General features: G+C 37.7%; 1 protein-coding gene and 1 long non-coding RNA gene across 2 annotated transcripts in view; both read left to right on the forward strand.

Moving 5' to 3' along the window:
- The window catches only part of NCAPG (non-SMC condensin I complex subunit G), a gene marked incomplete at its 3' end in the record, with an annotated part of 30989 nt that extends 21392 nt beyond the window's left edge, over positions 1-9597 (forward strand). Inside the window, exons 11-20 of the mRNA XM_063425770.1 lie at positions 287-466; positions 575-685; positions 983-1102; positions 3329-3595; positions 3910-4091; positions 4677-4851; positions 6957-7121; positions 7266-7401; positions 7494-7571; positions 9572-9597. Of these exons, the coding sequence (XP_063281840.1) occupies positions 287-466; positions 575-685; positions 983-1102; positions 3329-3595; positions 3910-4091; positions 4677-4851; positions 6957-7121; positions 7266-7401; positions 7494-7571; positions 9572-9597 (1440 nt within the window). The remainder of the gene's footprint in view (positions 1-286; positions 467-574; positions 686-982; positions 1103-3328; positions 3596-3909; positions 4092-4676; positions 4852-6956; positions 7122-7265; positions 7402-7493; positions 7572-9571) is intronic.
- Position 9598: 1 nt separating this feature from the next.
- Positions 9599-11387, forward strand: LOC134614244 (uncharacterized). Its single transcript, XR_010091247.1, has 3 exons — positions 9599-9643; positions 10850-10919; positions 11233-11387. It is a non-coding gene; the product is annotated as an uncharacterized LOC134614244 (long non-coding RNA).
- The last annotated feature ends 1517 nt before the right edge of the window (positions 11388-12904 follow it).

The following is a 12904-nucleotide window of genomic DNA, read 5'->3' on the forward strand; positions in this document are numbered from 1 at the left end:
CAGGAATTCAAAATGTTAAAGTAGAATAGTCACTTGTTTGTTAATTACACCATTGAATAAACAATCGAAAATCCCCTGTAACGTGTTAACCTTTTTTCATATGATGTGACTGCTGTGAGGAAAAAGGCATTGTCTACGGACTGAGGCTCTTGTGTGATCCTTCAGTGTTGTGTTCTTGTGCATACATGAGATCTCTAAAAATCCTTGCAAGTGATGGTACCTTTATAAGGCTTGTCAAAAAAAAAAAAATCTACGGTGACCTTAATGTCTCGATCCTATATTTCAGCTCGCTGATGTTAAAGTACAACTTATTGAAACCAAGCAGGCTTTGGAGGATAGCGTAAATCTACAGGATTTCACTCTCGCATCTGAATTAAAGGAGAAGGTGGCAGAACTGGAACAATTGAAAACACAGCTGATTAAGGAAGCTGAACAGCCAGAACTTAAAGAAATACGTGTGGAAAAGGTTACATTTTACAGAACGTTTACAAAAAAAGCACTTACTAGGCTTTAAAATGAAGCAGATACTTTTTGAACTCGTTTTTAAATGTTAATGATAAATCTTCTATTTCAGAATGACCCAGAAACACTTCTCAAATGTCTTATTATGTGCAATGAACTCTTAAAGCACATGTCTCTTACTAAAGGACTGGGAGGAACATTAAATGAGATCATTGCATCATTGGTAAGTTTCCCTTTCTTAGATAAAAGAAAAGGGTAAAAATGAACCTGAAGTGCAAAAAACACAAATGATCCATGTATCGTACAGCCATTTTACTAATATTTCCCCATAGATGCGCCAGACTCATGTATGTATAATCCTTTTCTGATTAGATTGAGAGTACAACACATGTATGTCTAATTACATATAATATTTTTGTGTACTTTATATCTCTGAAACTGTTGAAATTGGTCCATTTTTGATTCGATACAATTGGGTTTATTTATAGTTGAATTGTACTCACACTCTGGCTTTCTGCAGATTCTTCCTGGTATAACCAATGTTCACCCATCTGTAAGAAATATGGCTGTATTATGCATTGGATGCTGTGCTCTTCAGAACAAAGATTTTGCTAGACAACATCTTCCTCTACTATTGCAAGTAAGTATGTTTTGTTATTTATTTGCTGCGCTTTGCCACTGGTTACTTGAAAACAAGGCCTTTTTTAGTTTCAATGCATTATAGCTAATATTCTGCTAAAAGTAAGAATGTCTGTTATGATAAGCCAATTCCTCATGGCTCAGAACTAAGGTTCATAGAATACTTGTTGATATATATTTTTACAATATTCCTTTACATATTCTGTGGGAAATTTCTGTACTGCATTGAGAGAAGTCTTTTCATGTGGCGTTTACATGATGTTGTGCATTCCTCCTCTGTTACAAGATGAGGCGAGAAATAATCCCACCCTGATGACATCTGTGACACAGGAGGACTGTCTACTTCTTGAAATTGCCTGCTTTCCAAGATAGCACTATATTTGATGTGATATTTTGACAGCAGGACTCTGTCATTCAGACCTGGACAGGAGAACATTAACAGCAGACTGAAGGATGGACAGACGAGAAGGTCAATGTAGGATAGACCGGCTATAGACAAAGGCTATGTGGGAAGAGGACCAGGCATCAGAAATTGGGCAAAGGTGCAAAAAAATTGCAAGATATTTACGGGAGACAAGGTTATATATAGTGGAAGGTACACAGCCAGACAACATAGAAGGATAGAACTTAAAAGTATAGAAAGATAAGATGATGTAGACTAAGGAGGGATGAGAGATGAGAAGATATAGAAGCACAAGTCAATGGAATTACGTTTAGCAATGTGGGCAGAGATCTGAGAGGTAGAAGAGCATAATAAATATGTGGAGGTGTAGTTAGGACAGAATCTATGGGGCAGCAATGTCTTAAGCAGAGTTTGGCAATGAGGCAGAAGGGAAAGTAAGCATTACAATTGGCTGCAAGGCAATGAAAGGTGAAAGACACTTAGTGAGGAAAACCATGGAAACAATATAGTGGGTAAAGTAGAGAACTAATAGGTTTTCCAAAATTAAAATCATTTGAAACTAGTTGAAAGGGCTAGGTAAGTTAGGCTTAAAAAAGAACCAAACAAACCACTGTAATGAGATGAATAAGGGTTAGAGATTGGCTGGGAAGGGATCTGAAATGGAAAAGGTGTTGGTGGCTGGTTGAACTGCAGAATCTGTTGGCACTATATAAATAACATCATAATAATGTGAGAGACAGGACATTGGCTGGGAAGGACAGACTGGAGGATGCAAAATTAAATGCGGAGAACAAATACAACAGTGATAGGTGTGATATTTTCAGCTGGAGAGGAAGGGGATGACTGGAGACATAGATAGGGATTTTAAGCATGAATGGGAGAGATAATGAAGCGAAAGGCAAAGAAAGGAAGTATAAAAGGATATTTATGAGTAAGATGGGAACTATTAGGAACCGTAAACTTAGATCTTCTTCCAAGCAGTAAAAATTCTTACACTCCTCTATGAAGACTTGGCTCACACCGGAACATCTAAAGGAGAGAGACTGTTCATCTCTGAGTATCGGAGTGCCCCTTTAATACTCTGCAATTTTGCAATTACACGGGGATTCGTGTGCTACACTATTTTGTATTTGCAAAATGTAGAGGAGGCCCCTCACTACAATATGATGTCTTATTTTTAATTATATCTTAATGCTTGAATACCTTGTGTTACATATGAGCTATAAGTGGCCATTGTCACAAGTATTGGTGATCTTTGGAAAATTTTAGGGCACTTGCTTGTGGTGATTAATATATTGCTGCAATAACCAGTTTATACATGCATGTGAAAATAATGCTTGACATCATCAATGTAGCAGTACTTGTGAACACGATATTATATATGGTTGAACTGTTCATTTAATATATCCATTCAGTATTTAATTGATATGTGCCTGCAATATACCGTTTAGAATAAATTCAGCTTTTTTTAAAACATCAGGACATTTAGAGTGTGCATATTTAATGTATATGTGGTTATATGTATGCATGCAAAAGTTGATAAACCTGATTGGGAACGAGGCAACAGTTTCAATTTTCAAAGTCTAGGTGTGATTGTGGCAATCAAAACCATTGACCGCACACCTGCCTGATTTTATTTGGCCTTGATTTACCTGAAGCCTGGACCAGTTATATTGAAGATTTATACCCTAGATATGAATTAAGAACCTTATTTTATTACAAAATAAAACTTGTAAAAGTAATTGAGTTACTGCACCTCCAGAGTTTTCATTTTATTGCATTAGTATAGTTTTTAATCCCTTTTTTTTTTTTTTTTCCAAACAGATTTCTCAGCTTGATGAGGTCAAAGTGAGAACCAGTGCCCTGAATGCTGTTTTTGATATGCTTCTGCTGTTTGGAATGGAAATTCTTAAGTCAAAGCAAGATAATCTCAGCGATTCTCAGTCCAAATCTGATGAAGATGCAAAGGAGCTATCCGTAGAAGAAAATCAAGACACCTCCAATGAAACTAAAACCAGCGAACAAGTAAAAGAAGAAATATCTACAGTCAACAGTATCCTTAAACTATTTTCTAGTTTCCTGGACAGTGAGGTATAGTTTTTCTTTTCTGTTCAAACTGAAACCAAACCTGTTTTTTAAATAAGGCTACACAATCTTTAAATATTTTTTAAAATTTACTATAAATATTTTAAGTATTAACTCTTACACTTTCCTATGCAAAAAAAAAAAAGAATTTCCTCTGATAAGAGGTCATGTAGACTGGATAAAAGTTTTAGATAAAATAGTATAGTGTATCCTGTAATCTTGTGTGTGTATATATAAAATATATGACTGTAAACTCTTCTAATATAATTTATTTTTACTTATTGCACTAATAATAATCATTTATTTATTGTTTGTGAAAGCTCCCAGAAATCCGAACTGATACAGCCGAAGGCTTAGCTAAGCTTATGTTCTCTGGAAGACTAATCAGTGCCAAACTTCTTTGCCGGTTGGTTTTGCTTTGGTATAATCCTGTGACTGAAGAGGATACAAAACTTCGGCATTGTCTTGGGGTTTTCTTCCCTATATTTGCTTATTCTGGCCGGTATGTGATTTATTTTGCCTTGCTTGATGCTTCTTGGTTGAATGCTAAAAATGTTCCGCATTCACTTATTCAGCATTCATTTTTCAGAAAACATTTTTTTTGGGAAGCCTTACACTTATTACTAAACTTCAATGACAAATCTCAAAGTACTGTTGATATACTTGATACAATAGTTAAAGTATAGCGAATACCCATCCATTTGCAATATACAACAATATCCTCGACGGATGCATGTACCGACAGTTCTGCTCCGACTGGCCAACAAGTCTATACAGAAATAGTCCAAAACTTATTGTGTACATTTTAAAGATACCCTTTATTAGGGATTTTTAAACGATATACTAGGAATGCTGGACTAATTTTGTTTTTCTCCATTTATTCTGTCTGTTGGCACTTTGCTCTGTTTCTTTGTTTATTTTGTATAATTTGAGTGCCTGTTTAGAATCACTGTATTACTTGTTAGACACAGCCCAAGAAACAGAAACCTTATGTAAAATAAAAATTGTGTGTAACTGCATGGTAAACATTTGGCTAATGTAAATGCAACATGGGGTAAAATTAATGTGTGGGTTTTTTTCCCCACAGGACAAATCAAGAGTGCTTTGAAGAGGCTTTCATTCCAACCCTTAAAACTCTGTTTAATGCTCCGGCTACATCCCCATTAGCTGATGTTGATGTTGCCAATGTTGCAGAATTATTAGTGGACCTGACAAGGCCCAGTGAATTAAATACAAGGAAAAAGCAATCTGAAGAATTTCAAGTAAGGTGCCCCCCCCCCCCCCCCTTTTAGTTATCCTTTTAGTTATCGGTAACGTGTACATATCTATAAACTGCGTTGGAGTGCTGTACGCACAAACATTTCATGATGGAGATTTGTACATGTTTTAATGTGGTCATACATAAATGTGTGTTAATAGTCTGCTCTAGTGAAATCACCAGCAAATGTATATATGAAACAATATACTTGCCAGTCCGGATAGATGCCAGCCTGACCTTGGCATAGAGAAATACACACTTGCATCTGTTAATGCGAGAACGTGCAATTGAATTCATTGAATGCTTGTGCCACCAGCTGACTGGTATAACTATATAACATTTCTATACCAATAAAAGTTTTAGCTTGAACTTTAAAGGGGGACTGTAACATCCTATGTTTAAGTATCCCCTATAGCAAATATTTGTTTTGAGAACTGAAAAAATACAATTGGTTTTAGAATTCTATCCAGCTTGGCTCCCTGTTACTAAATCTTTACATTATCTTTCTTTAAACATAGTTTGTTAAAGGGAAGAAACTGAAATGTTTCTGATCTCATTTTCATTGTGTGTCAGGGCTGTGCCCAGAATGCGCTAGATCGGGGGTAAGCAACCTTTTAGCAGCACTGTGCCGAAATATGATTATGTTGGCCCGTAGCGTGCCGGTCTTTGTTTTTTTTTTTTTTTTTTTTTTTTTTTTTATTGAGCTGTGTATGTTGCCGTATTCTGCTTGTTATTTATACTGTAGTTGCTTTGAATCGTTGCATTTGTGCGTATATGAGCTATTATTTTGTATATGTTCATGAGTAGTTTGTGGTATTGTGGATGATATCTATGAATGTGAGCTGTGTATGGGGGGCTGCTTGTAGAATTGTGTGTGTGGATGGATATGTTACATAGTGTGTTTGGTAGTGTGTGTGTATGTGTGGGGCTGTTTGGGTTATTGCATGTGAGGTGCTGCATGTGGTGTTGTGTGCATGTATGTGGATTGTCAGTGGTGAGTTTGTGTGGATCGTGTGGGCTGTTTGTATTACATTTATAAGGGGATGGTTATTCTGCCTCTCTGTGTATATCTAGCAGTGTGGGTAGCTTCCCTGGGTTCCAGGTCAAGGACAGGAGCTGCTACAGCAGCTGCAGGCTGCTCTAGTCCAGTGCGGATTCCCATTCACAAGTGTTGGAATTAAGTGACCTGAGATCACTTCCTCTAAGTGCTGCAATGCATAAATTGAGGATTTCCCTTTACCACCTTTTTGTATTAGCAGATATCTGAAGTTCCCATGGGACTCCTGATAGGCTAGCAGCCTTGAGTACCGTGCAAAGACACCTAGAGTGCTGTGCATGGCACACATGCCGTAGGTTGCCTACTCCTGCGCTAGATTGTGATGTGCTCTTGAAATCGTTAATATTTATTTTAAAAGAAAATAAAGCTATAAATAAATATTTTTTTTTGTTCAATAATTGGGGAAAAAAAATCACATAGAAAAAAAAATTGGTTATTTTTCACTGTTTTAATCAATAAAGCGACAGTTCCGCTTTAAAGATAAATTGTTATCATGTAAAACTTATGGATGATCTTATTTTAACGGAAATAAAATATTTACCTTATAACCAAACTATCCTAATTACCATAATTCAGTGAAATGAATTTTCATCATTCTAAATAATAATTTGTTTTAGACTTGCTTTACTTGCTAGGCCGTTTCAGTAATATAGGCATGTCTTTAAGGGCTTACAGATGCACCTCCCCACCATACTTGGAGTGTTTTAGCCTGTGCCAGTTAGGCAAAATAAGTATGGGAGGAAAGGAAAACCATTAAACCATGCTGGGCTTGACAGTAATGTGGATTTGGAAGCACGTTGCAGAAACACTAAGCACTGGATTGTAACTTTATCCTTGAAATCGGTATTCACCTATTCATGTAGAGATGGAAGTTTCTCTGTACAAACTTTCTGCAGCTTAGAGTGGTTTTGGTCCATATGGAAGTCTCTGCAACAAGAATGACACATTTTACTTTATCAGGATTTTGTTTTGCATTAGAAAACTCATTCAGTAGCTTGTATGATGGTCAGTGTCAAAACCAAAATGGTTAATTGCACCTTATCTTATTACAGGCTCCCTCGGTACATGACAGCTTGGCATTGACAATTTGTAATGAAATATTAATGGATCCCACTTCTCCAGATGTCCGTATTTATGCAAAGTGTTTAACTTCTCTGGAATTAACTCCAGATTATAATGAAGAACTGCTACTTCCACTCTTCAATAGCATTCTAGAGGTAATTTATTTTTGTATGGCTAATTTCAATTTAACCCATAATATAAAATATACTCATTAACCTAAACCTTGCTTACCAAATGCACCTATGAAATATGCATGCTTCACCGGTTTCTTTCTTTGTATTTTTGCATATTTATTGTAGGACGTTACAGACAAAATTTGTGAACGAGCAATTGAAAAGGCTAAAATGCAGCTTAAAAATTCCAAGAATTTAAGGGAGGAAACGCAGCTAGAACAGGAAACAGAGTGTGTCGATGAGCCAGAAAACAAAGAGGAAGGTAATTAACATGCATAGTGTTGTCTTGTTTGTTGCATTCATTTTTATCCATCTGTTTAATACATTTAACTCCCTGTCCCCTTCTTCTTCTAGAAAGGCAAAAAGACGAAAATGATGTTTTTGAGGAACAAAATGTTGATACCCCAAAACCAAAGTCTAAGAAAGGAAAAGGTTAGACAATTTTCGATAGTTTATCAAATAATGTAAAAAAACAAAACAAAAAATCTACGTAAACCATAAGAACTACATGACCTTCTAAAATAATGCTGTAGGACAAGCATGTCAAACGCAAAGGCTAGCACGGGCCAAATAAACAAGGTTTAAGTGTATGTGGGCTGCAAAAATAATCCCTTACATTTTCATTGAAACGTAGGTTAATTTGGAAAAATACAGTATAAAAAAAAAAACAGCATCCCCCTCTACAAAATCCCAGCCCCCCCTCTACAAAATCCCAGCCCCCCCTCTACAAAATCCCAGCCCCCCCTCTACAAAATCCCAGCCCCCCTCTACAAAATCCCAGCCCCCCTCTACAAAATCTCAGCCCCCCTCTACAAAATCTCAGCCCCCCTCTACAAAATCTCAGCCCCCCTCTACAAAATCTCAGCCCCCTCTACAAAATCTCAGCCCCCCTCTACAAAATCTCAGCCCCCCTCTACAAAATCTCAGCCCCCCTCTACAAAATCTCAGCCCCCCTCTACAAAATCCCAGTCCCCCTCTACAAAATCCCAGTCCCCCTCTACAAAATCCCAGTCCCCCTCTACAAAATCCCAGTCCCCCTCTACAAAATCCCAGTCCCCCTCTACAAAATCCCAGTCCCCCTCTTCACAAAATCCCAGTCCCCCTCTTCACAAAATCCCAGTCCCAGTCCTCCCCCTCTACAAAATCCCAGTCTTCCACCCCTCCTCTCCCCCCCCCTACTAAATCCCGGTCCTCCCCCCTCCCCCCCCCTACTAAATCCCGGTCCTCCCCCCTCCCCCCCCCTACTAAATCCCGGTCCTCCCCCCTCCCCCCCCCCTACTAAATCCCGGTCCTCCCCCTCCCCCCCCCCTACTAAATCCCGGTCCTCCCCCCTCCCCCCCTACTAAATCCCGGTCCTCCCCCCTCCCCCCCCTACTAAATCCCGGTCCTCCCCCCTCCCCCCCCCTACTAAATCCCGGTCCTCCCCCCTCCCCCCCCCTACTAAATCCCGGTCCTCCCCCCTCTCCCCCCCTACTAAATCCCGGTCCTCCCCCCTCTACTAAATTCCAGTCCACTCTCACCCCTCTACTAAATTCCAGTCCACTCTCACCCCTCTACTAAATTCCAGTCCACCCTCACACTTACTGGCAGACACACCCACATTTACACATTCTTCCACACACTCAACATTTTCTTTGATTGCCCCCTACCTTTTGGGAGCTGATGTGAGGCCTCTCCCTGGGGTTCAGTGGGGATCTTCTATCTGGAGGTCTCCCTTCCTGCTCTCTCACGCACACAGTGACGTCATATTCTGGCACCCGGCATCACCACAGAGGGCGCGCGCAGGCAGTGGGGAATAGGAAGAACAGCATCCTCCTTTCTCTCTTCTCGGCCAGGTAAGTTTTAGGAGAGTAGAAATCTGTAATGTGGTGAGAACAGGTGCCTACTCTGCCTTAACAGTAAGCATGTCAAACTCGCGGCTTTTTGGGCAGCAAAGATATTCATTGTGGGTTTGACATACTTGCTGTAGGACATAGCTGAGTAGGCAAGTTTATAGTCCTATTATATTATGGTCTTTTGGTTCTTGTACATTTTTTGTTTTATTCACAGTATTAGACCAAAGTAGACATCTCAAATGTTTATCCCCTTGTTTATACCCTTTCACCACATTAGGACTTTCCATGCTGTTCTCCGCAGAGTGGGCTTTAATCACCTTAGTATAGCATGCAACATTTTGGTGTAAATTCCTGCCCACAACAGGGAGACGCAATGGGGAAAATCCTTCTTGATTTCACAGCAATTAGTTCATGCAAACATTTTTTTTTTTTTTTTTTTCCCCAAAAGTTTTGTTCTCATTAGTATGATTTACCGTAAGTGTTCTCTCTTACTTGCATACTGGTAATAATGAGAAGATATGATTTTTTTTATTTTTGTGCTTGTGTGTGCATTCATGTTTGTCTTCAGTCAAATGATGTACTTTATTTTAACAACAGGAAAACAGAAAGATGAACCTGTTGTTGCTGAAGCGGCACAACAGAGGCTGACAAGAGGGAAATCTCAGTCAAGTATGCAATCTCTTCAATATAAGAACAGTAGTATAAGAGTTAATAACCAGGAAAAGTTAATTTAATTTTCTTTAGTGTCCAAGTAAGCTATGAGGTCTAGATGTTATTAGTCAACTTAATGGCCCTAATGTTATTGACATCTAAACACACCGAGACTGCTTTGTGAAAGGGGTTTCAATGGCTAAGCCTCATATGACCAAGTACAATGCCAAGCATTGGCTCGAGTCGTGTAAAACATGCCACCACTTGACTCTGGAGCAGTGGAAACATGTTCCGTGGATTGCCCAATCGCGTTTCTCTGTTTGGCAGTCTTATGGTCTGGTTTGGTGGAAGCCAGGAGAATGTTACCTGTCTGACTACATTGTGCCAACTCTAAAGTTTGGTGGAGGAGGGATAATGCTATGGGGCTGTTTTTTCGGAATTGGGCTTGGTACCTTACTTCCAGTGAAAGGAAATATGAATGCGTGTCCATACCAAGACATTTTGGACAATGCTATGCATCCAACTTTGTGGGAACTTTTTGAGAAAGGCATTTTTCTATTCCAGAATTCCCAGAAAAGTGGTAGCTGTTATAGCTGCAAAGGATGGACCAACTACATATTAATGTCTATGTATATAGAGTTGTATGAATACATATACACATATGAATCAGGTTTATTGTCAAAATTTAGAGACTTTCAGCTGTTTACAATGAAAAAAATGAAACAAACCATTTGAAACAGCTCAACACAACGAATGCTTCAAGTGGTTTCCCCAAATTCAACTTAAATGCAACTGTGTATGTATAGATATATATAGATCTAGATCGATAGTGCACCGGCAAGTTCTGTGAGATCAGATCTTGACTCTCAGAAATAGAAATTTACTTTATGAAGAAAAAAAAAAAGTTGTGCGTGTATCTGAAAACCTGGTGTTTAGAACCTTTAAATCAGCAGACCCATACAAATACAATGAAACCTAGTAATTGCCCTGTTACGACTGCTTATTTTCAATCATTGAGAGAAGTCACAAACAGCCTTATTTATTTGATTGTCCATAATCATCAGTGTTGTACTCTTGCTCATGGAAGAAGTCACCTCAAATAGATTCTCTTGGCTTTCTGCCCATAACAGAAATTGTATTTAATTTAATTGTATAAATATTGTATTGCATTATGTTTGAACCTCTCTATACAGTCATCTTAAAAAGTGTTTTCCATTCTTTCAGACCGCAGGAAGGAATCTACTACTACAACTAGGAGAAAAGCCAGTAAAAATTCAGGGCTGGACTCTGGCAGGTATGTGCACACTATATACTTGCCATTCTCCCTTGCTGTAAAAAAACGGTGCTCTGTGTAAAGACAAAGAAAATAGCTTTTATACGTTCACTTATAATTATCATTTTTTTTTATTTGGGGTATTAAATATTTGTTGGCTCTCAAAGTGTCTATTTTGAATTCCATAGAAGAGCAGAGCTAAACATATCCAAGGTAGACAATAGCAGAGTAAACTCTGAGTAGACTGGACAACTAACACAAGTAACTAAGCAAAACATATACCAAGTCAGTTTACTTAATGTATAAACTTTTTTTTTTTTTTATATATATATAGTAAAAAATCAGAAGAGCCAGCACCTGTCAATACAAGACCGTCAAGAAGAGCCAAGACTGCAGCTATGGATAAAACAAAAATGAATCTCTCAAAGCTTCTTAATGAACAAAATTAGTGCACATGCTTTTTCTTAATTGGTTAGCATATGATTTCTTTTTTTTTTTTTTTTTTCTCCTTTCGGTGTAACTCAATAATAACTAATCTGTGTTCCAAAATGCAAGTCTGTTTTTTTTTTTTTTGTTTTCTTGTGAACACACAAATGATTGCACATGTCTACAATAGTATGTCTATTGATGCAGTTCCTGAGTTTGTGCTCCCAACATCTTCACTCCAATTTGAGTGAAGATGCTGGGAGCACAAGCTCAGGAATAGTTCTACTGGAGGAAGTTGTTCCTTCTAACAGTCTAGGGGGGTTGAGATGGGGATAGGGGCAAGATCAGAACAGAGTGGGTATGTGATAGTAATAAAAATACACATAACTTAGAAGTGACCCATAATAATGTAGGCTCACTAATTCAAGGAGCTAAATAACAAAATGGAGGAACTATAGGCAATAGTGTATACATTTAGCAAAATGACATAAAATGCTGGGCAGTTAACTTAAATGATTAGAAAAAACAGGAAAGGTAGTGGGGTGTGTTTGTCAATCCTGAGTTAAAGCCAAATCTTAAGCAAGTGGAAGGCGGCGAAACAAAAAAAAGCAGAAGCACATGGTGTATACTAAAACATAGCATTTTAAAAATGCTAATTTCAATAAGATAAGGGCAGCTTTACAACATATTGACTGCTATAAACTCTTTAGGGAAAAACACACTGTGGATAAATTTAATATTTTTAAACAAATATTAGGTACATTTCTCAGTATGTACCATTGGGTAATAAATATAAAAGGAAACAAAATTAAACCAATGTGGCTTAGAAGGGAAGTAAAACAAGAGATTAAAAATAAGAAAAGGGCATTTAAATCTGAGAAATCAGAGGCATCCTATATATGATAGGAAGCCAATAATGCTTGCAAAAAGGCAATTCGAGTAGAAAATGAGATTGATGGTCAAAGAGAGCCAAACAAACCCCTTCCCCACTTTTTTTTTCTTAATTTTGTTTAACATACATTCGAAAAACAAAAAATGAAAGTGTAGGTTCACTGAAAACTGAGATGGGTGTTTTAGTTAATGAAGACCAGGAAAAGGCAGACTTTAAAAAAAAACACAAAAAAAAAAACTGTTTTCCTCAGTATATATTAAGGAGGATCCTATGGCAAGAGATGCAAATGATTGCTGCAGAAAAAAATTAATTGGATGACTCAAGACAAGATGTAATAACAGTTAAAGAAAATTGATAAATGGAATAGAGCATTTTAGTTATGAAGAAAAGTTCAATTTAAATCTCTTTAGTATGGAAAAGCAGGGCCTCCACAGAGATATAACATTATACAAATATATTCCGGACCAATGCAAACCATTGTGTGGAAATCTGTTCATAAACAGGACTATACCTAGGACACAAAGTCATGCATTTAGACTAGCGGAAAGAAAAATTTAGTCTAAGGCAAAGTAAAGGTTTTTTTGTTTTTTTTTCATAACCGAATGGCACGATCATAAAACAAAACATGACAAGTAATAAAAAAAAAAAATTAAATGACCCCTGCTTAAAAGTCCTAATTTTTGCATTT

This window comes from Pelobates fuscus, chromosome 6 (assembly GCF_036172605.1).
Source record: "Pelobates fuscus isolate aPelFus1 chromosome 6, aPelFus1.pri, whole genome shotgun sequence".
Classification (NCBI taxonomy): domain Eukaryota; kingdom Metazoa; phylum Chordata; class Amphibia; order Anura; family Pelobatidae; genus Pelobates; species Pelobates fuscus.